Source organism: Suricata suricatta, chromosome 3 (assembly GCF_006229205.1).
Source record: "Suricata suricatta isolate VVHF042 chromosome 3, meerkat_22Aug2017_6uvM2_HiC, whole genome shotgun sequence".
Classification (NCBI taxonomy): Eukaryota; Metazoa; Chordata; class Mammalia; order Carnivora; family Herpestidae; genus Suricata; species Suricata suricatta.
In genome coordinates, this window is record NC_043702.1 from 72094300 (window position 1) to 72119789 (window position 25490).

General features: G+C 39.5%; 1 protein-coding gene across 2 annotated transcripts in view; it reads right to left on the bottom strand.

Moving 5' to 3' along the window:
* GPD2 (glycerol-3-phosphate dehydrogenase 2) overlaps nt 1-25490 on the bottom strand; it is a 143834-nt gene that overhangs the window by 88262 nt on the left and 30082 nt on the right. For both annotated transcript variants that reach the window (XR_003906664.1, XM_029934551.1), the window contains exon 2: nt 20883-20992. Coding sequence is in view for 1 of the 2 variants with exons in the window: in XM_029934551.1 (XP_029790411.1) it covers nt 20883-20984 (102 nt within the window). In the remaining variant the exon portion in view is untranslated. The remainder of the gene's footprint in view (nt 1-20882; nt 20993-25490) is intronic.

The window sequence follows — 25490 nt, forward strand, 5'->3', positions numbered from 1 at the left end:
TTTCCCCATTGAGGATAATATTGGCTGTGGGCTTTTCATAAACTGCTTTTATAATGTTTAGGTAAGTTCCTTCTATTCCGACTTTCTCAAGGGTTTTTATTAAGAAAGGGTGCTGTATTTTGTCAAATGCTTTTGCTACATCTATCAACAGGATCATATGGTTTTTTTCCATTCTTTTGTTAATGTGATGGATCACATTGATGGATTTACGAATATTGAACCAGCCCTGTAGCCCAGGAATCATGATGGATAATTCTTTTTATATGCTGTTGAATTCGATTTGCTAGTATCTTGTTGAGTATTTTTGCCTCTGTATTCATTAAGGATATTGGTCTGTAGTTCTCTTTTTTTGCTGGGTCTCTGGTTTGGGTATCAAGGTGATGCTGGCTTCGTAGAATGAGTTTGGAAGTTTTCCTTCTATTTCTATTTTTTGGAATAGTTTGAGAAGAATGGGTATGAGCTCTGCTTTAAATGTCTGGTAGAATTCCCCTGGGAAGCCATCTGGCCCTGGGCTCTTATTCATTGGGAGATTTTTGATAATGGATTTGCTTTCTTCACTGGTTATTGGTCTATATGCTTTCTATCTCTTCCTGTTTGAATTTCGGCAGTGCATGTGCATTTAGGAATTTGTCCATTTCTTCTGTGTTGTCCAGTTTGTTGGCATATAATTTTTCATAGTAATCTCTGATGACTGCCTGTATTTATAAGGGATTGGTTGTAATAGATCCTTTTTCATTCATGATTTTGTCTATTTGGGTGCTCTCTCTTTTCTTTCTTTTTTTTTTTCTTTTAATGTTTTTTATTTATTTTGAGACAGAGAGAGACAGCATGAGCAGGGGAGGGGCAGAGAGAGACAGGGAGACACAGAATTGGAAACAGGCTCCAGGCTCCACTCGAGCTGTCAGCACAGAGTCTGATGTGGGGCTTGAACCCATGAATGTGAGGTCATGACCTGAGCCAAAGTCGGAGGCTTAGCCAGCTGAGCCACCCAGGCACCCTCTCTCTTTTCTTTCTGAGGAGCCTGGCTAGAGGTTTATCAATTTTGTTTATTTTTTCAAAGAACCAACTCTTCATTTCATTGATCCCCTCAACTGTTCTTTTGGATTCTATATTGTTTATTTCTGCCCTGATCTTTATTATTTCTTTTCTTCTGCTGGGTTTGGGGTGCTCTTGCTGCTTCCCTTCTAGTTCCCATAGGTGCTCTATTAAATTTTGAAATTGCGCTTTTTCTAGTTTGTTGAGATTGGACTGGATTGCAATATACTTTTCTCTTAGGACTGCCTTTGCTGCATCCCAGAGATTTTGGATTGTTGTATTTTCGTTTTCATTGGTTTCCATATATTTTTTAATTTCTAGAGAAGGTGATCTTAATTCCACCCAAGATATTGTTCAGATAGATGATTTTTTTTATTCATTTAAATAAAATAAACCAAGCTGTTTCTTAAAATTGAATTTAGCTATTGTCAGGCTGACTGGATTTCTATAAAAATAAATATGGAAGTCACAGGGTACACTGAAGGAAACCTGAGTCAGAGGGTCCTAGCTCAGGTCTAAGCGTTCTTGTTTACCAGTATGTGACTTTTGACACATTATCTCTCCAGGCCTTGGTTTACTCATTTGTTGATTGGGATAAAACCCCTGTCATGTCTCTAGCTCTGGGTCTCTGAGCTGCTCTCAGTCTGAATGCATTAATTGATATGAGAGAAGCTGGTAAACTATAAAGTGCCATCACAGAGTTGTTATCATTGTAATTAAACAACTTAATCCTTTAACGGCATATAAAAGGGAACTTTCAAAACAGTGTTTGCTAAATATCATTAAAAACAAAAGTTTATAATCAGACGCCATAATTTTTCAAGCTATAATTCAGATGCAAGTCACAAAAGTCTTATTCTCCTTCATATAACTCCTCCTTATTATCTACTAATAACCGTTTCCCCATGTTCACATTTACATACATTTAAGGGAACTAAAGATATGCTATGGTTCTGTGGGGAATATGATATCTTTCTGTCATGGGATTTGCCTTCTATCATCAAGGAAGGAGGAGGAGGAGAAGACAAGAACAAGAGGATGAGCAAGAAGAAGAAAACATATATATGCAAGATATGTATGTATGTACACATGTATGTAGAAAGAACAAATGCCAAAGTAAAGGAAAGAAGCACCAGGCCATGACCATCCCTGATGAGGGAGGGAGGGTCTTTCAGTTGAGGATTCAACGGGGCCATGACAGATGGGTAGGACGTGGACATAAGACTGACAAGTAACTAAACTGCCAGAGCATTTTCACACATCAAAAACAACAACAACAAAAAAAACTGTGACATTTCCTTCTGGGTAAGTTTTATAGAAACACTCAAGAAATAAATTTAAGCACTATATCATGCTATAAGTCATTAGAACTTGGTAATACTAAATGCCCCCTGTTTTACTTTGCTATCAGGTCATAACTATGAATATTAAACTTAACTGACTTTCCTCAGCAAGTATGCCAGCTCTGATGGACATCCCTCCTGTTTCGTGTGCTGTGCATTCCACGAACTGCACTGTTTCTCCATTTATCCCTTATCTCATCCTTCCCCGCAGTAGGCTCCATCCCATCTCACCTTAACAATAAAAACATCTTACATATGTTTTACCACCCTAAAAATTCTGGAAAGACCTGTACACCCTTGCTTTTTCTATTGCCTCACCTCCTACTCTCTCAGCCAACTCCACAATTCATTCTAATCTGCATTTTTACATACATACCACCACCACCGCCACCAAGACTGACTCATGTCCACTTTGCTGTGAAATCCAGTGAGCACATTTTATCCCTCGTGTTAGCTGTCACCTCAGCACATTCTGTTCACTCACCTCGGTGTCTGGGAGACAACTTTCTGAACTGACCTCTCTCTCCAGCCTCTCTTAATCAGTCTCTCCTAGTTTCCCCTGGAGGTCCCTCTCCTCTCTAACATTAAATACTAAGGTTCCTGTTAGGTCTCTCTCTAGAGAAACTCTAGAGAATTTCTTCTGCCTCCATATAGTCATATGACTTCCAAGTATGCTCCCCTATCCCAGAACCCAGATGTCAAACTACCTCCACATGGATGTCTCATATATGAACTGATGATTTTATCTCCCCAGACTTCCTCTCCGGTCAGTGTTTATCAGTGGAGGCACCATTTTGCATCTAGTTGCTGATGCCACTTTCTTCAGTCCTGTGTCTGATCAATCACTGAGTACTATCACTTCTGCCTCCTATTAATTCTCAGGACCAGTCACTTCGTCTTCATTGACACTTTTCTTTTCTTTTTCTTAATGTTTATTTTTGAGAGAGAGAGAGACAGAGAGACAGAGAGAGAGAGTAAGGAGGGTCAGAGAGAGAGGGAGACAGAGCGTTCTACAGCACACAGCCGGATGTGGGGCTCAAACTCACGGACCATGAACTCATGACCTTAGCCAAAGTTGGACGCTTATCCGACTGAGCCACCCAGGTGCCCTCTCACTGCCACTTTTCAAGTCAAAGTATCTCCTGCTTCCCCCATACTAATACATCCTCCCTTAGGTCTTCACATACTCACCAACCCTTACAAATTAGTCTCCACGTTGCAGCCTGGGCAGTCATTTTAAAGCCCATGTGTAAAAGCCTTCAAGAGCTTCCAATTTCATTAAGGTTATGGGTAAGCATCTTTACTCTAGTTTCTTCACAGTCTTTTAGAGTAGGTTAAACTTAACAAAAAAAAAAAAAGTGGACAACACCAAAGGCAGGTGTTGGAACTCTCATATTTCTGGAGGAAATACAAAATGAGACAGCTATGTTGGAAAACTTGAGTTTCTCATAAAAGTAAACACACACCATACAACCCAGCAGTCCTCTGCTAGGTAATTACTCAAGAGAAATCAAAGTCTGTGTTCACATAAAAACCTGCACTGAATGCTTACAGTGGCTTTATTTATAACCGGTGAATGGCTAAACCCAGTGCGTTATGTCTATGCAATGGGATGATAATTGTCAATAAAAAGAACAAACTACCAATGGACCCAGCATTAATCTCAAATGCATTCTGCTAAGTTAGGAGTCAGAATATCATTGTTTTCCACCCAAATGTGGCTGCCATCTGTTTTAATAAACAAAGTTTTACTGAAACCCAACCATATCCAGTCACTTGTGTATGGTCCATGGCTATAATAGCAAAGTAGAGAAGTTGCAACAGAGACGGTATGGCCTGCAGACCTGAAACATTTACTACCTGGGCCTTTGCAGAAGAGAGTCTGCCCATCCCTGTGCTAAATGAAAGAAGCTAGACTCAGAAGTCTACAGATCAGATGACATGATTCCATTTACATGACCTTCTATAAAAGCAAAAGGAAAGGGTCAGAAAACAGATCAGTGATCGTCAGGGTGTGGGGCTGGGGGAGTGATACACTGACTACAAAACGCATGACAGAAATTTTGAGGAGGATAGAAATGTTCGATATCTTCCTTGTGGTGGCGGTTATATGTGCTTGCCAAAACTATTAGAAGTGTTTATTATTAAGGGTGAATTACACTGCATAATGTAAATTATGTCCCAAATAATATCTCAATAAACTTGACTTTTTAAAAAAAGTAAGTAGACATGCAAATAGCCAATAGGCACATGAAAAGATGCTCAACATCACTTACCATCAGGGAAATGTAAACCAAAACTACAATGAGATATCACGTGATACCTGTCAGAATACCTAGTATCAAAAAAGACAAGAAATAACAAGTGTTGGCAAGGATGTGGGGAAAAGGGAGCCCTTATACACTGCTGGTGGGAATGCAAATTGGTGCAGCCACTATGGAAAACAATAAGGAGATCCCTCAAAAAATTAAAAATAAGAATATCATATGATCCAACAATTTCCACTTCCTGGCATCCATCTGAAGAAAATGAAAACATTAATTGAATGGATAAGGAAAATGTAGATGTAGTGTGTGTGTGTGTGTGTGTGATATTCTATTATGTGTAGATTATATATTTCATTACACATACATATGTAATATAAGTAATATTCCATTAAACATAGTTCATATATGTTATATATAATACTCCATGACATATAGTACATATATGTTATGTGTGATATTCTATCACATATATTACATATATGTAATATTCCATTATGTATATATATTGCTCAGGCATAGAAAAGATGAAATCTTGCCATTTATGACAAAATAGATGGACCTTGAGAACACCGTGGTAAGAGAAATAAGTCAAAGACAAATACTATAGGACATCACTTACAATGGAATCTAAAAAACAAAACAAATGAACAAGCAAAACAGAAAATAGCCTTCTAGATACTGAGAACAAAAGGATAGTTGCCAGAGGGGAGGAATGTAGGAGACGTGGGCAAAAAGAGGTGAAAGGGATTAAGAAGTATAATCTTCCAGTTATAAAATAACTAAAACACAGGGATGTAATGCACAGCATAGGAAATACAGTCAATAATTCATAACAACTTTGTATGGTGATGGATGGTACCTAGAATTACTGTGGTGACCATTTTGCAATGTATATAAATGCTGAATCACTATATTGTACACCTGAAACTGATATCATAATATATGTCAATTATTCATCAATTTTTAAAAAAGCGAGTATGTATATAGTATTTATGTCAGGCACTATTACAAGCATTTTACTTTTTTGTATTCATTTAATACTCATAATGACCCTATGATTTAAGGAGCTTGTGATGGCCATTTTACAGAAGAAATAACTGAAATAAAGAAAAGTTAAGTCATTGGCCCACAGTTGATACACTCATATATGGAAGGGTTGGGAGCCGGCCCTGCAATGTGCCCAGAGACCAAGTTTTATATCGCTACACCACACTGATGACATATAATGTGAAAAAAAAATGACCAGACGTATTAGTTATAATATATTATATAATAATATAATAGGCTCTTTGGTATGGCTCTTTTGTGGATGTATGCCTGAAGAGTTCTTCCAAAAAATTTTTATTTTAAAGATACAGCACTATTGAGGGTAATTTATTTTAATTTCTGACACTACATTTAAAACAACATTTTATTTTTGTTTATTTTTTTCCCATAAAAGCTGGGAAGTGTTGCAACTGAGAAGCGAGGCACCAAGTTTATTTTAGAGGCAGTAAACACAGCCTAAGGCCCTACTTATAATTATGACAAGGGAAAGACTCATATGGCTTCATATGGCTTTGAGTCTTGAAAACACATCTGCACTCTACCTTCCTTGGAATGTTTTGACTGAGGGGATATAAAGAAGAGAAAAGCAGCCAGAATAAAACAGCAGTGGGAAGCAACATCAAACTTTACGAACAGAGGCACAGTAAAACCCTGGACTACAAGTAACTTGTTCTGTAGTGTTCTGCAAGATGAGCAAACATTTCTAATACATTTTAACTTGATAAATGAGTGATGTCTTGTAACATGAATAATACGTGATGCTGAATGTCACATGATCAGAACTGAGCCAATGGTTTTCTCTCTCTCTCTCTCTCTCTCTCTCTCTCTCTCTCTCTGCCCTCCCCCCTCCTCCGCCCCTGCCACACAGGATTGTGGGTGATCATTTCCCATGCTAAGATGCTCGGTCTCAGGCCATGCAGCGCTTGGAAGAAATCAGTGATTTTTCAGAACATTGGAAGGTGCCCACAACTGGCACTAGTGTACTTTGTGTCACTTCAAAGCACCTGTGCGCAGTCCTTTGCTTTTCCATACAGGAGCAAAGCTTAGGAATGCTTTGCTTCATTCTAGGTCAGGCTGCCCACAGATATAAACCCTTTCATCTGCTGCGTTATTGCCAGTTGCATTAAATACAGTATATGACGAGAGTTTATTAATACTGTTAGTGACAGTGAAAGTCATCCTATACAATAACCCTCCTCTCTTATCTCCCTCACATCAGCCACGAAGATTTTCAAAAGTAAGGTTAATGTGTTTATTTTTCTTTATATTTTGTATTTTCTTTATTATTTTGTATCATATTACAGTATTGTAATCATTTTTATAGGAATATTTTGGGGTTGTGAAATGAATCATCTGAGTTTCCACTATTTCTTATGGGGAAATTCACTTGGATATACAAGTGCTTTGGATTGCAAGCATGTTTCCAGAACGAATTTTGCTCGCGAACCAAGGTGTATATGTGCTCCACATCTTCCCAGACCAGCTCTTTGGAAGGCAGTTTGTTCAAGCAGGAATCTGGAAGATAAGCCCCACTAAAAGACTGAGCCAGAGATTCTGGGAGAAATCTCAGAATGGCCACATGACCTAAGTTATTTTAGAGACCAAAACTCTCACAAGACACCTGACCCACAACCACTTACTCATCAGTCAATATGTAGTAGAGGCCTCAGAGATTCTGCAGACAGGAGGACAAAACAAAGAGATAAAGAGGCAATCATAATATTGCTTAACACGCAGATTTAAGATAGAGAAGAGGCTACAAGAGCCACAGGAGGCGTGTCTCCTCCAGACCGGAGAAGGTTTTCTGGAAATGATAGCTACATCAAGTCAAGAAAGGCTAACAGGCATTAGTTGGATCCCAGTACCAGGAAACGAAGTGGGAATGGCATGTGCTGAAACCAGAAGTCATGCTAATGTATTTCTTTACTCAGCACACTGCTTTCTTAAAAACATGCATTGCACATCCAATATTTGAAAGCTTCCATATTTTATATATGAAGGAGGACTTCTGAGACAAATCTGTTGAACCTGCACAGTGCTGGTGCCCTCAGGCAGGAGTTGTGTGTGCTTATTAGTCCAGGGCTCCCACTCACAGGTTTCATGCTTTTTTCTCACTAGTCTGGCCCCCGTAGGCATAGAAGTTTGCCAGCCCTGGTCTAAACACAGGACAAGCCTAATATAATGATTCAAGACCAAATGCCTAATTCAGCCACTGAAGCCAGAAGAAATAAGAGTCCAAGACATAAAACAAGCTTCCTTTTGCCCAGTATAATTCTAACCACAGCTCCCAAACAAAAAAGTCTTATCCTAGTGGAATTAGGAAAATATTTACTATTACTCTGATATTGTTATTTCTGACATTTAATCATGATCATTTATGGGGAAGTAGGCATTTTTTTTAACTTGTAAGCAAATTTTCATCTACACTTTAAAAAGATGAAATTCCTCCAGAATTTTGATAGCAAACACATAGTTTTTGTCAAGAGGCTGGCACCTGTGAACACCTACAGAAAACTGAACATTAAATTCATCATCTTTGAGAGTTTATATCCCAGAGAACAGAACAGGATTCAGAATGTGATCAGTTTTACTATGTCTGTGCACCATTAGACTTGCAAATTAAAAAAAAAAAAATCCTAGACATTTTCAACTTCAGGTGAGACCGAAAACAAGATCTAATAATTAGTGTCTATTTCTGAAAGAAGTGCTATTCAAAGACCACACACAATTAACAACCAGGTTGTCCTGTAATCACGTGCAGTAATAATTGGAGTAGAAAGTAGGGTTTCATGCAAATTACTTCATACTGCAAGTATCACTCTATCTCCCATATCATGTGATTCAATCACATTTTGGTAATGGGACCATCAGGTTTAAGGGAAACTGCCTGGCCTTCTGTTGTCACTGTAAAAGATCAACAATATTTCTATTTCCCTGGAAAGGAAACACAACCTGCATCTCCTTACGGGGAATCTTAACATGTTTTAATGGGCTTTACCTCCTAAATCACTTTGTGATTGTAAACAGTGATGTTCTTTCTTGTACTTACATGACAGGGAACAGCATTTCTCACTGTGAACATAGTCAGTGAGGGATTCATGATTACTCTGTAGGAACAGGTGTAACGGGTAGACTGTCATCTCCACTGGGGACCAGAGAAGAAAGGAACAAGTCCTTCCTGCTGGGGATGGCTGAGATGGGAGTACCTGTGCAGCTGCAAGGTGCTACCCCACCTTAAGTGGCTCCCATTCATTTGAGAAATCACAGAGAAGCTCTCTTAGAAGCAATCACGATACATCTAAACTATTAAATTGTAAAACTTTTTCTTAAATTTATTTTTATTTATTTTGAAAGAGAGATGGAGAGAAGCAAGCAGGGGAGGGGAAGAGAGAGAGTGAGACCAAATCCCAAGCAGGCTCACACAATCAGCACAGAGCCTGACAAGGGACTCAAACTCACGAACGCTGAGATCATGACCTGAGCTGAAATCAAGAGTCAGATGCTTAAGCAACTGAGCCATGCAGGTGCCTCAAACTGTAAAACTTCTTTACAGCTGAAAAAGAGGGAAACCCCTTTGGCTCTGTCTAAATCTACTTCAGACAAACTCACCTTGTAATTGACTACATGATCTGAGGTCTGGGGGATATGCGTTACTGGTTTTCAAATAAATGTTTCAGAGACAATCTATTTGGACTTGTCTCAACTTGATACAGCTCTTCAATTCTAACAGCATGCTGAGAACCAGAGGATCTGGAGAGGAGGTCTGGGCTCAGGGAGGGCCACGGGGGAAGAGCCAGCATTGGGGTTTGCCCAGCGGCTACTGGCCCCCACACTCTCATGAGCTACCTCTTACAGGTCTCACAATTAGGGCAGAACAGAGGCATCCTTTGACCACCAAAGATGAGTCTAGTTATTCCGTGTGCAGGTACCAGAGAGAATCAGAAGTGGATCCCAGGTTGGCCTCCACATCCCATGACCTCAGCTGTGCTAGGCTCTCTTTGCCTGTTTGTGTAGCTTACCTGGGTCCCTCGATCTGCCAGCCCCGTGGCACCGTCAGAGCAGGGAGCTGTCGATGACCATCAGTAAAACCAGAAGTTCTAGGGAGTCTGCCTAGCCTGTGGCCAGCCGCACTGGGCAATCAAGTTGACACCCAGGGTTCCATGAAATAGCATTTTCCCCTAAAAACCTCCCCAATACATACATCTGGAAGTGGATACAGGGGATTCATCCTTCCCCTGTAAGTGAGTAAGACTTTGACCCAATGAGACAAATAATCATTTCCAAGCTTTACAATCCAGATGGCCCTCAGCTACATTTTACCTTGATGTTCAAAATAGTTCTGGGTCAAATTTGTGATGCACACTTTCCATTTCACTTGTGAATTAGTTCTTCAAATATACACTTTTTTATAACATTTCTAGTTTGTACTCACAAGCATATAATTAGATCTAAGAACGTCTTTGTTGAAAAACCACAAATGCAGAATAAAGGAAGCGAGTAAAATCAACATTGCCTAACTTACCTTAAAGTGTCTATTTCCTTCTTAATTTACCCAAACTCTACCTAAAGGAAGCTTAATTTACCCACACTCTACCTAACACAAACATAACTATTAATCTGAAAGATGGGGAGAAGGGAAGGGAGCTATGGGATTCTCCCCAAAGCATTTAGGGAAAGTTTGCTCAGTCCCACAATATCCCTAAAAAGTTGCTTAAAGAGCCCTCAGAAGGAATAAATAGTTGAAAATGAAATGCAAAGTCAAATCAGAATGAATGTCAGTGTTGCACAGTTAGCAACAGCCTAGAAGCTCACCAGCTGTCAACGCTAAGCATAGCTCAGTCGTCGACTCACTGTGTGACCTCTAGCAGTACAGTTAACCTTGCTGATTTTGTATGCCAGCAATAAAATAGCATTGCAAACTCCTCGAAGGCCTGATGTGAGTTATAACTCAAAGATATTGCCATGGTCCCACTTTGAGAGCTAAGTGTTAAATAAAACCCAAAATTATAAGGAAGATGATAGGATGCTCTTCAAAGAACATTTCCAGCTCTGTCTGCATAATTTTAGTGCTTTGACAAAACATGCCTCTGAAGAAATGGTTAACCATGTAGAGGAGTTAAGAACAGTTTGAACTGGCCTCATGGAAAACACCGTGTACTCATAGTCCTCATCAAGCCTTAGCTATCAGACGCAGTCCCAACACATTTCGTTGAGTTTCTAGGAGAAGAGCAGTTCTTCCAGGAATCTATGCACAGAGTTATGCACAGAGTTCTCAACAAGAGAAGCACGTGGACGGGAGAGTCTTTGGCCTATCCTCTAACAATGAATCTCTCATCAAAAGAATGCAGCTTGCTTGTCCATCAAATTAGAAACTAAAGTCAGGACACAGATGTAATGGTTAGATGCTTAAAACTTTTTCTCTTCCTCCAGAGAACACTGCTGCATTGCACTTCCCACCCTTCCTTGGCGTTGTCTGGAAATGATCCGGTGGGTAAAAAAGCCCTATGATATGTCAAAGCCACAGAGATCTCTGAATGATTGCAAGAAGCAGGTCTCCTGTCTATCCTCACTGAACTGTACTGTGAGCAAGAAATAAACCCTCATGGTGATAACCCAGTGAGCTCTGGCAACTGTCTGTGACATCATTAGCTTGCTCAAATTATTACACAACTATAAGATATGTTTAGCATTACAACCCAATTCACAACTCACCTACCCTGCATGAAGTCCATACACGGTTCAGAATATTCCCCTGGTGGATAAAGACCCATCATTTATAGAAAAATAAGTCCATACACATAAAGCTCGAAGGACAATCAACTGATGAGTGGATCAAAAAGATGTGGCTTATATATACTGTGGAATACTACTTGACAATGAGAAAGAATGAAATCCGGCTATTTGCAGCAACATAGATGTAACTGGAAGGTATTATGCTGAGTGAAATAAGTCTGTCAGAGAAAGACAGATATCATATGTTTCCACTCATATGTGGATCTTGAGAAAGTTACAGACAGAGAGGGAGGGAGGCAAACCATGAGAGACTCTTAAATATAGAGAACGGGTGGATGGGGGCTGGGGAGAGAGGAAAATGGGCAATGGGCATTGAGGGGGGGGGCTCTTGTTGGGATGAGCACTGGGTGCTGCATGTAAGTGATGAATCATGGAAATCTACCCCCAAAACCAAGAGCACACTTTACACACTGTATGTTAGTCAATTTGACAATATATTATATTAAAAAAAATTAAAAACATAAAGCCTGAAGGACAGATCATCAAACACGAGCCCCACTCGTGCACAGTGCAGAGACATTTCTACCTTTATATTTGACATAATGCTGAAGCCATTGCTCTTTAAGCAGGCAGACGGGACCCACTAGTTCTTTCTTCTCCTTAATATGCGTTCTTCATCAGGGATTAAACACTATAGTGCCCTACCTAAACATTAAATTCAACAAAAAAGAAGACCGTTTAAGAACAGTTGCTATTACAGAACTTGGTAAGATCTTTTTAAGAACAAGTCTTTTTATGAACCTATGAAAAATGCCTCTGGAGATGATAATTAAAACAAACATGTCTCAGAGCTAGAAGTGACTTGCTAAGTTAAGATCTATCTGGTAAGCATATAGCAAACGTGCCATGTAATAATTTCAGCTGCCTCAGTGCTCAGTAAGATAATACTGATTTCAAACCCACAGATACTCTTTAGCCTAGGAACCAGAAGAATATTTATAACTGAGGCTAGGTTCTTAAAGATATTAAGCATGCTCAAAACTTGAATAAACTCTTACATCCAAAGATACTACTGAAAAGTAATGTGAGTGGAATTTTTTATAATTTAAGATTTCTTTTTTTTTTCTAAATGTTTTTATTTATTTTTTGAGAGAGAGAGAGAGAGAGAGAGAGAGAGAGAGCGTGAGCAGGGGAGGGTCAGAGAGAGGAGTCACAGGATCTGAAAACAGGCTCCAGGCTCTGAGCTAGCAGTCAGCACAGGGCCTGACGCGAGGCTCGAACCCACGAACTGTGAGATCATGACCTGAGCCGAAGTCAGATGCTTAACCAACTGAGCCACCCAGGCGCCCCTAATTTAAGTTTTCTTAACTGACATCATGTCCTAAGTACTGTGCTTATGATTTTAAGTTTCATTTGTGTGTTTGTTTATTTTATAGGATTTATTCTTTACAGCAGTTTTAGAATTACAACAAACTTGAAAAAAAGATCCAAGGGTTTTCCAGATACCTTCTGCCCTCATACATACATAGCCTTTATCAACAACATTCACCAGAACGGTGCATTTTTCTTTTACCAAGAATGAATTTACATTGACACATTATAATCACCCAAAGTTGACAGTTTACTTAAGAGTTCACTCTTGGGGCACCTGGGTAGCTAGGTCATTTGAGCGTGCAACTTCAGCTCAGGTCATGATCTTATGTTTTGTGAGTTTGAGCCCCACATAGGCATCTCTGTTGTCAGCACAGAGCCTGTTTTGGATCCTCTGTCCCCCTTTCTCTCTGCCCCTCCCCCACTCTTTCTCATTCTCTCTCCCTCTCTCTCTCTCTCTCAAAAATAAATAAGAACACTAAAAAAAAGAGAGTTCAATTTTGATGTTGTACCATTTTATGGGGTTGTACAGATGCATGATAACATATTTCCATCATTATAATATCATACAGAGTAGTTTCACTGTCCTAAAAATCCTCTATGTTCTGCCTATTCTTCTCCCACACACACCAAGCGCAACCCCTGAGCTCTTACCAGTCAGTCTCCAGTAGTTTTGGAGAATTCCATATGGAGTTCCTCCATTATCATTTTTTCTTCCATGTCTCTTTGTGGCACGATAGCTCATTCCTTTTTTCATATTGAATAATAATAATCGTCCATTGTCTGAATGTACCACAGTTTGTTTATCCATTCACCTCCTGAAGGACATCTTGGTTGCTTTCAAGTTTTAACAATCATGAATAAAGCTATTATACACACTCCCGTGAGGGTTTTGTGTGAACATACTTCTCAAGTCTTTTGGGTAAATATCAATGACAGAGATTGCTGGATCATATGGGAAGAATATGTTCAGCTTTGTAAGAAACTGCCAAACTGTCCTCCAAAAGAGATGTACCATTTTGTGTTCTCAGCAGCAATAAACGAGGGTGCCTGCTGCCCCACACCCTTCCCCAGCACTGGCTTATGATTTTTAGTTCTCTTAAATAGATATTCACTTGAACTTCATGTTTCTCTATCCTCCACCATCTTCTCTCTCCTCCAGCAGTTAATAGAAGCCACATTATGCCAATCAAAAGCTCAGCTATGTAAAGAAATCTAGTGTTACAGCATTCTTACTATGCCTAAAAGGGCTGGGTCTGTTTCAGATATTCACATCCTATATCAGGGGAAGGGAAAGTACTAGACAGACACTAAAGACCTGCTCTGTGTGAGGTATCGTGATCACTGGCTTGTATATACTGACTTAGGGCTTGGCAGGGGGAACAAAGCCTAGGAGTTAAGTGACATTAACCTTACCTTATGAAGACACAGGAGTTCTGAAAACTTGCATAAACTGTGCACATTAACAGGCTCATCAAAATCCCTTCACACTTGTATAACAAACAAAGTTGATCTTACTTTCACTAGAGATGATCATTCTATTTTTACTCCTTCTCCAATCTATCATTTATATTTGGAGTTGCTGGTATTATCAGTCGAAAGGCTCAGCTTTATTAGAATCTCTTACAAATAACGCATGGAGACTGAAATTATGAATTTAAAAATGTGCTCAAAATTCTCATGGATTTTAATTATTCGTGCATCACTTTGCCTCTCATTAGCATATGTATTTTTCCTTCTGAGTTTTGATGATGCTAATAACAGAGGTAATAAAGTTTTACCTGTAATGCAACTCACCTAACACAGCACCACTATCATTTTTTCATGTTCCCTTAATCCATGCACATAACAGAGTGAATTCTAATATTTTGTAAGCCACTCACAAGTATAGCAAATTGCTAACTCTTACAAAGTGAGAGGCTATTTTGCAAAGCATAAAGAACCTGTCAGTAATGACTAGTACTGCATCGTTGGCTTTGGAAAATAATAAGCCTAACTGCATTCCACTTCAAGCTAAAATGATAGAAGAGAATCACCCCCTCCTCCCAAATGGACCTTTTTAAAAATACTGTTTGTTTTTTTATATGTTTCACCATAGAATCCAACAAATAACATTGATATATAAAATTAACTTATCAAACGTACTATATTCACATAATTTTTTAGAAACATATCAGCCATATAAATCAAGCCTGCCATTACTCATAAAGGCTAAGTAATAAAAAAAGAGAAGAAACAGCAGAAACTTCAAGGAATTTATTACTTGCAACAGAAAAAGAGTTTAAGTCAATAATTGGAATTGTCGGGGCACCTAGGTGGCTCAGTTGGTTAAGCATCCGACTTCGGCTCAGGTCATGATCTCACGGTTTATGAGTTTGAGCCCCGTGTCAGGTTCTGTGCTGGCAGCTCTGAGCCTGGAGCCTGCTTCGGATTCTGCATCTCCCTCTCTCTCTGCTCCTCCCCTACTCATGCCTTATCTCACTCTCTCTCAAAATTAAATAAACTTTAAAAAATAATAGTAATTTGGATTGTCCATCTGGCTATTGGCTCATTGTCAGATCCAGAAGCAAGGCAAAGAGAAAACAGAAGGTATCAGTATACCTATTTTCTAGCCATTCTCCTACAAACTCTGAGGAAGGAAGTACCATTGCTGCTGATCTCAAAAGTCTTAATAAGGTAGCCCTGAATGCAAGGATCACCAGTAACGAGAACAACATTTCCTACTGTTTATCCCCATACTTTGTATTCCTATCACTTGGGAATCTAATACTAGCTCACACTTTTTGAAAGCTTACTATATGTTCCAGAAATTCTTTCAAGCTTTATTGCTCTTCAACAATCCTAGGAGAGAAGAACCATTGCTCTCCCTTTTTACAGACAAAGGGAAATGAGGGCCAGAGAACTTAACAAAATTGTCCATACTCTCTTAGCTCTTCAGTAGAGCTAAGTGTTGGATACAGGCAATCTTTGCCAAGATCAAATACTCATCCTGTATGTTGTATTGATCAAGAATGGAAGGAAATTCAATCAATCTCTAAATTCCCTGATTCTAATATAATCATTCCTCAACCTGAAAAGAGACCTGGATTTCCATACCCTGAAGCCCATTCCCTGCCTATGCATGGTGCAGAATGAAAAGAAGAAACCGTTGACATCCGGGCTTTGAGAAAGCTCTCAGTGGTTTTCAGGCCTCACCTCAGAGTTGGCTTACAAAGCCCACTACACCTTCAGAACGGGTAATGGAAGGAACAAACTGAGCGTGTGTTAGATGAGAGGGCTCAGCCTCAGACCTAAATAGATCTTTGTTACATCAACCACACCACTGGGGTTAAAAAGAAGCCCACGCTATCACACCAGTGTTTCCAGTTAGACCTAGAAGGTATGAAATAAGCGTTGTTAAGAAAGAAAGAAAGAAAGAAAGAAAGAAAGAAAGAAAGAAAGAAAGAAAGAAAGAAAGAAAGAAAGAAAGAAAGAAGGAGAGAGAGAGAAAGGAAAAAGTTTCAAATACTGTCCTTGGTCTCTAATGAAAGACAAAAGCCTGGGACAACCCTCAGTCATTTCTCTGCACACCTACCATGTTTTTGTCCCCATTCTCCCCGGCCACCCACACTCTTCCCACCTACCTGAGGAACCCTCATGCAGGCCCAACTTTAAACTCTTCCTTTCTGTTCCTCACTAAGGTTTACTGGCTCTGAAAGTGTCCAAGGCCCTCTCTCCTAATTTAAACTCCCCTCTCCATCCAGTCTGTGCTCCCATTGGCTTGAAATTAGAAAAGGAGACTCACCCATGAAATGACACTTTGCTTTCACTAGATAGGAAGAAAGCACTAGAAGAGTATCTTGTCCCCAGAGGAAGACTGGATGTCCTCCAAGAGCCTTCCAATTAGAAGTTTATTAGTAAACAGACCTAGAGTAAATAGTAAATGATCAATAACTTGCTCTCAAAAATCAGCACGCCACTACAGAGGTGCTTGCTTGCCACATCTCTGGGGGGAATTTAAGACTGTGGTAAAAGGTTTAGACCCACTACTCAGCCTTCTGGTCCTTGGAATATAGCTGGTCTGGAGAGAGGAAAATCAAGAAGACTCTATGGAAACTTAATCTCCTACTTGTGGGTGAGGTGATAAAAGGAAAAGGAAAATGAGATGAATAGGAAGCCTTTCCAAGACAACCTAAAAAAAACCCTACATGCATAACTGAAATGAGCCTGAAAATGGATGCCATTTGTGGCCACAAACCTTTCCTGCAGGTGGACACAGTCAAAAAACGTCAGCCACAATTCATGACTTTTCCCCCCTCAGCTTCCTCACTGGAATAGAGAAATTTAGGTTGCTCCAGCTCCAAAAGAAAACAATAATAATAATAATAATAATAATATAATAATAATATCTCCTTAGGCCATGATATTCATCCCCTCTAACTCTGATCTATTTTTCTCACAAGGAAAAAACCTCTAGGCTTCCCTTGGGTCAACAATGGATACTACTGATCACTGAAGAACAAAATATAAATTTTAATAATATGCTCGTATGAGGGAAAGCCATATGATGAAGTGAGGCCAAAGAATCATTACTATCACCTCTAACCCCCAATTTGCCCCCAGAAATGCCAGAGTCTCCACAAAGGTCTCGATCTCCTCACCTACAATAGCTTTTATTCAAGCAAGTGGCTAAAAGGTAAGTGAACATGATCTTATTTGATTTCATCGTGTTTTCTGTTTAATAATTAAAAAAAAAACTGAATGTATAAGAGCTTTCCTACTTTATCCCCCCACAAGGTAATTAAACTGTAGAGTTGATTTCAAAGGTTTTGTGTGAGCTGGCCTGGCATGTAAATACTTAGACACAGCACGGTCTTATCAGTCAAATGTGATTTAACAATTGACCAACTTTTAGAACCAACCCGTTTGTTTTCAGAGCAGGTATTTAAGGTAGGAAGCTTTGCGCTCGGGCTATCAAATGAGCACAAGCTAAGAGTCAGAGGAGACAGAGCTACAGGTGCGGGAATGCCAGAAAATGTGCCTGGACTTGAACTCGACAGATGGCTTTCTTACACTTCAGTATTTTGTACTTTCAATACTATCTTATTCTTAAAGGGGGACAGTTTATCAGTTAGAATCATCTTAGAAGACTCAAAAAATATATAAAAACACAAGCCCATACTTTAAGCATTGCTCTGCAGAAAAATAGAGCATGTCTTGTCACATTTAAGGAGACAGCTTCTACACAATGGAGCCAAAGAATGGGTGTTGAGGGGCAGATTTTTCCTGACCATTGAAAAGTCCCCCAGAATGGCTCTGATTGGCAGATATTTTCTGAGAGAGGACAGCTGAGCCTCTGGTCATTTTATGTCAGTGGCTCAAATGAGTTGCCTCCCCTCCCCCCTCACCTCCCTTCTCTCTTTTTTGCTAATCCCTAGGGCTGCATACCAACCTGCTACCCAAAAATATGCTCATGGTAGTGGCTTTAAGGGACAGGAATCACCACAAAAGAATGCACATGCTTGGATGAAAGTCTTATGTAACTCATTGATTGAATATGCCCATGGTGATTCTTCTCAAAATAACTTGTCAGATTAAAATTATAAATGACTTGAAACTGCTGGTATCTGTTTCATTTCACTATTAGGGTGGTCAGGATGTCTTACTTAGGAAAGAGAAAATGGCAAAATGACCGAAAATCAGAAGATTTTTTTGCCTTGATTTTACTGACTAAAACTCGCCCCTACCTTGATTAGAGGCACTAGTGACCGTTCACTCTGTGAGATTAAGAAAAAGCAAACAGGGGCGCCTGGGTGGCTCAGTCAGTTAAGGTCCAACTTTAGCTCAGGTCATGATCTCACCGTTTGTGGGTTCGAGCCCCACATCAGGCTCAGTGCTGACAGCTCAGAGCCTGCAGCCTGCTTCGGATTCTGTGTTTCCCTCTCTCTATGCCTCCCCCATTCATGCTCTGTTTTTCTCTGTCTCAATAATAAATAACACAAATAAAAATTTTTTTAAAGAGAAAGCAAACAAACAGGGTGGCTCAGTTAGTTAGACATCTGCCTTCGGCTCAGATCATGATCTCACAGCTTGTGAGTTCCAGCCTCGAGTCAGGCTCCATGCTGACAGTTCAGATTCTGTGTCTCTGTCTCTCTGCCCCTGCCCGACTCGTTCTTTTTTCTCTCTCTCTCAAAAGTAAATAAACATTACAAAAATTTTAAAGAAAAAGCAAACAAACAAAACATATGAAACAGGACTACCTAAGCACAAAGTTAAGTTATAAACTCTGAAGTAGAGCATGCTTGTTGTGGTTTACAGAGATAAACCATGTTACAAATTTAGCAACATTATACTAGATATTGTGACCTCTGGTGCTGGCATTTGCCAGTGTCATTTCAGATGGCCCTGGTAAAGATGGCAGAAGTAACCCAATCCCGTTAAAGGCCATGTCCCATCTGAAATAGCTTCAGCAGAAGCCGCATCTTTTCAAACTTGTCTTTAAGCAACCAAGTCAACCGCTGTAAAGAAATAGAGCACTGGGGGCGCCTGGGTGGCTCCATCAGCTAAGCAGTAGACTCTTGGTTTCAGCTCAGGTCGTGATCTCAGAGTTGGCTGCGTTGGCAACATGGAGCCTGCTTTGGAATCCTCTCTCTCTTCCTCTTTCCGCCCCTCCCCCACTCGCGCTTTCCCTGTCTCACTGAAAATAAATAAATAAACTTAAAACAAGTAAAAAATAAAAAAAATAATGGAAAAGTGCATCAAGCACGATCAATGAGGAAGACGTGCTTCAGAAGTCAGCAGGTCATATCTACAAGATATACACCTGGGAAACCGGAAGGGCAATGTGCTCACAGGTAAGAAGGAAAAAGACTAACGCAACCTATTTATTTCTGTCTGTCTTTAGAAAGAAGCACTAAGAATGAGCCATGTTTTTTGTTTGGTTTTGTCTTGGGTATAAGCCAGCAAATTCTTCTGAATATGTGGGGTTTTTTAAAATTTTTTAATGTTTATTTATTTTTGAGAGAGAGAAAGACAGAGTATGAGTGCCGGAGGGCAGGGAGAGAGGAAGACACAGAATCTGAGGCAGGCTCCAGGCTCTGAGCTGTCAGCACAGAGCGTGATGCGGGGCTCGAACCCACAAACTGTGAGATCATGACCTGAGCCGAAGTCAGATGCTCAACCGACTGAGCCACCCAGGAATTCCATAGATGTGTTTTCAAAGTAGACTTTCTCGCTGCCTTGGAACACAAAGAAAAAGACAACGGCAAGACAACCCATGGCTTAAAGGCTCTCACAAAAATTCTTTACCCAAGAAATTTTCCTTTCTTCCCAAATTCCTTTACCTTCATCTTTGAATCAAGAATGCATCACCAAACTAGTATCATAAAATGCCCCAGTGACATGGAAAAGGGAGAACAGGAGACTAAATCAATTACTAGGGTGACTACCAGCATTTCAAGCCTAAAAAGAACAGAACCCGTCATCAAGATTATTTCCTGGCATCAATTTGGCATAGTTGTAGCGCAAAGGGGAAAAATTAAAACGAAATGAAAATAAACGAAACACTTCAAATTATTTAGAAACTTCACACCAATCTCATTTCATAGTTTTCTCCCATTAAAAATGTTATCTACTATAAAGTAATATGACATAAGTAAGTAAACTTTTAAGAAGTAAAACCAAGATTCAAAGCTAGGCCTTCTGTAGAGGCTCTTTTCCATTTCCTGTCTCAGATGCCTGCCTGCCTTCTAATAAGACAAACTTTTGGCAGGAACATAGAAGGTATCCAGACATTTGGACGAATTGGACAAGGAAGGTCTAAAATGAACAAAGCCCGAGGCTTGGAAATGAGGCGCCCTTTTGAAACCAAAGAGCCACAACAGTGGCTAAATAATATAATGCTTTCTGATAGAGAAATTCACTTTTCAAAACATGAGATAACACACAGTTCTCAAGGACCATTAAGGTAGTGTTCCAAACTAGTGCCTTTCAGATCAAGTTGAGACAGTAATTTCTAAACAAAACCATTAACATACACACGCCCCATATGCAGCTCTTTAACAGATTTAAGTTTCGTATTGTAATCAATACATGCATAATTACTTACTTGTTTCCTTCTGTAATGAGCAAACTGAGAGAGGCCTAGGACACTTGCAAGAGCACCTCCTCCAACAAGAATAGTCCCTTTCAGTGCCTTTTGAAATGCCATTTCTTAGCCTACAAAAAAAAACCGAAAGGAAACAGAAAGAAGTAAATTAGGATTTTTATCAGATAACAATCCCCATAATAAAAAGAGACTGTTGATTCTGAAACTATGCTAAACTAGAAAACAAAACATAAAATAAGGGAGTTATAATGGGCCAAAAACAACACACAAAAAAAGGAGACAAGGGAACTGACCACATAAAAGTGACCTTCCAACAGGAATTAAAGAGAGGAGAGCAAATTAGGAGACAACTGAGGATATTTACACAGCATAAAGTCAAGAGAGCCCTGAAAAGAAATGGCATTGTGTATCTCACTAAACTGCTTGCTGTACTTGCAAATTCGTTCCACTGCTTAATCCCCTTCACAGAGAGAACTGGGGGAGGCCTGTCATTAGTCCACACAAAGGGCTTCCCGTTTACTTCAGGTTCTTTGGCATGGTTTTAATTCAAACTGCGGCATGGCACGACTCCCTTCCTGAGCTTTGCCCTCCTAATGAAGCTCTCACCAGAGCCAAGAGCCAACACACTCTTGTCCCTAAAAGAGTCTACACCTGAGAGATAAAAAGTCAAAGGAAGAGCCCCTGGGTGGTTCAGTCAGTTGAGTGTCCTACTCTTGATTTTGATTCAGGTCATGATCCCAGGGTCGTGGGATTGAGCCCCAAGTAGGGCTCTACACTGAGCACAGAGTCTGCTTAAGACCCCCCCACCACCCCGCCCCTTTCCTGGGCTTGTGTTCTCTCTCTCTTTCTAAACTAAAAATTACAAAAATATTTTAAAGTCAAAGGAAGCCATGCCTGATCCTTTCACAAAACGACAGGAGGACAAGTGCTAGCGATTTAGTGATTGCTATCATTCCTTTCATTATGGGAACTTAATTTTAAAAAAAGTTTTCTTCTAGCTAGGGTTGCATGGCACAATTTCAAGGGGAACCCTCCATATGAAGCACTCTTTTGTGCTTACTATGTATTTCTAAACAAAGTCTTGTATTGTGGTAGCTCTTGACTTTCACCTTGAAATACACATATGCACACATATTGCACCATTGGACTCATGAAATTTTGAGGGTTTCAATATACCGTATGTAACTTTTTCAAAACAACAGACATAAAAAGTACATAAAAATAAAAATTTTACTAAAAGAACTCATGCCAGCTTTAATTTCGCTAAGCCAAAAAAAGGTAACACTGTGTGATCCTGTAAAAAAAAAAAAAAAAAAAAAGTTCTAACTTAGAGTTACTTGGTGGTGAACAATTTGATCAGCCTAAGATTTCCATTCACTAGAGTAGCAGGCACACCCACATCTTACAGGAAAGGCAACACCCTATTTTCCTGAATGGGTGGAGGTCGGACCTGTCTGGACAACTTACCTTATCCTCTGCAGTTATCTTATGACTCAGGAAAGGATTTAATATAAAGTCAATTTTAACCTAGGTATAGTTATTAACATATAGATATCTCAACGTAAATTATGATACGGTTAAAACGTTTGGGTCCATATAGGTTGAGTAGAATCTAGCAGAACTATGTTAATTTCAGTGAAGTTGGTAACTGTGATTCCATAGAAAATTTATTTTGGAATATTGTAAATTATATACTAAAATAAAAGTTGGCATTCCTGAAAATTTTATTTTTCCTCTGATCTCACTCCTTCTGACAAATTAATGAATCCTAAGACTCATCAATTCTCATCAGAGAAAATACTTCGCAGGCATATGTTTCCCTACTGTTGGAGGTCTCTTTGTCAAACACGCCCTCTTTCCCAAGTTATGCCAAACACTTGTAACTGACGGCTAAGGGCCTCCATTCATCAGCCAAAACCTTACGTCCAAGTTTGTTTTGATAACTGAACACCTCAACTAAGCCAACCTGGAAGGCACTCATTTGTCATAGTCCACCACCCCCATTCCTAGCACTTTTGTATGTTCACATGGGTGCCTATCACATGACATTGGAAACCCCAGCAGCCTAGAGACAGGCTGGGAATCAAGCTAACTGGGTTCCCCTGACAATGAGAGACAGAAAATAGAGACGTAGGCCTATTTACCTAAACAGGGCATGTGCCCGCCCCATAGAGACAGCAGCCTGGTGGTGGTCCTTTGGATGTGAGTTTTGTAGCTAATTGACTTTAACTCAGTATCATTGCTTCTGAATTGGTAATGCCATTGATGACCTCACAAAGGATACCAGACATCAACATAGCCAACGGAGTGATGGTATATAACACAGTCAAAGAAAATGTCTCAGTGGAGGTGGTCACTCAGCCACTTCCGTTTGGAGTTTTGCAAACTGTGTAGGTTTGGAAGATTTAACAATTGTGTGAGTTCCTGTATTCCCTGCTCATCTTATTAGAGTGCTTCAATTTGATTTCTGAAACCAAAACTGACCAAGAGAGATATTTTCATGAGTTTTCTCAATAAGCCACTAATGCTAATGAAAAACTGCATTAATATATTATTTTTCAGAGTTTGTGATCATATTGAGTATAATCAATAGTTTATTTTTCCCAGTAATTTCATAAAATAACCAATGCTTAGGGGATCATTATTTCTATTGGGATCAAATCCACCTAAGATCATCTAGCTAGGTGTGATGAATAAATCACTCTTACATGTAATTAAAAAACAAAAGCATAAAATCAATTTCACCTGGCTCTCCTAAGATTATCCTCCTTCTCCTCCTTACCATCATCAATGTTATAATGATAATGGCTGACATTTATTGAGTATTTGCTAGGTAACAGGCACTGTGCTTTTAATTTTACATACATCAGCTCATATCACCTTCACAACACCTTAATTTCATAAAAGAGACAGTTGTGGTTCAGAAGGAGTAAGGGATTTGCCCAAGGTCACCAACTAGTAAGTGACAAAACCACAACTTAGTCTATACTCTTAACCACTGACTAGTTCTGTCCTGCCTTTTGCTCTCAGAAAAGCAACTTCTCCCCAATGGCCACACTATGTTTTGCTGTTATTCCTAAAAGAAGACCCTTTCTCAAACTTACCCCATGTATACTGTCCTTGGCATTAGAGTTCCCCTAGGCAATGATGAAGGCTCTGACAAAATATCTATGGTAACCTTCTGTCAGATAATGTAAGAACTTTGTTATGTTGTTGAACAAAAGAAATTTAAAACCAGATAAATAAAAACCATATGCCATGGACTACTTGTGCCCACTTGCATTCTATTATAAGGAGAAAAGTTTTCACAGTCATTACAAAAGGGAAAGATTGTTTTCAACCAAGCAAACGCTGCAACCAGAAAATCACCAAAGAAAGGGAGCAAAAATATCAACAAATCTTTACCTTTCGCAACTAAAAGTGTGAGAAACGAGAGGTAGAAAAATCATCCAGAAATAAAATTAGCCCAGTTATTATAACCTGGTGTCCATATTTAATAGCCTATGAATTAAGTTGCATATATATCAACTCAGGACCAGCTCCTGCATTTGCACTGACAAGTAAGTGCCAGTCTTCCAATTCTTGCAAGAAGAATAGCAACCCGACTCAAACCCCCCTAAACAGAAATACATGGGTGGCTCAGTCGGTTAAATGTCTGACTTCAACTCAGGTCACAGTGTCATGGTTTGTGGGCTCGAGCCCCATGTCAGGCTCTGTGCTAACAGCTCAGAGCCTGGAGCTTGCTTCAGTGCCTCCCCCTATCTCTGCTCCTTCCCTGCTTCTGCTGTGTGTCTCTCTCTTTAAGTGAGTTTATGAACTGCCCTCAAGGTGCTTACAGTCAATTTAGAGAATTAAATATCAAAGTCTGTCTTGTAACTCTGTTACAACTAACTGTGCTATGTTGAGTGTTATTAATACTCTGATAGACAAAAGACCCTGAATAGCAATCTTGAGAAAGAACAAAGCTGGAAACATCATAATTCCCAATTTCAAACTACATTTCAAAGCTGTAGTAATCAAGAGTATGGCACTGGGACTAAAATCAGACCTACAGATAGACAAGGAACCCAGAAATAAACCCATACACACATCCATGGTCGATCAATTTTCAACAAAGGGGCCAAGAATATAAAATGGGGAAAGGATAGTCTCTTCAATAGACAGTGTTGGTAAAACTGGACAGCCACATGCAAAAAAAAAAAAAAAGAAAGAAAGAAAGAAACTGGACCACTATCTTATGCCATACTTCAAAATAAACTCAAAATGGATTAAAAATTTAAATATAAGACCTGAAACCTTTAATGCTCCTAGAAGAAAACATAGAGGGTAAGCTCTTTGGCACTGGTCGTGGCAAAGATTTTTTTGGATTTGACTCCAAAAGCAAAGGCAAAAAAGCAGACATAAACAAGTAGGACTACCTCAAACTAAAAAGCTTCTGCACAGCAAAGAAAATCATCAACAAAATGAAAAGGCAACCAATAGAATGGAGAACATGCAAATTTGCAAAATATATACCTGATCAGGGTTAGTATTCAAATTAGAAGAAGCAGTCATTCAAGTCAATTGCAAAATGAACAACTCAAGTGAAAAAAAAAAACAGGCAAAAGA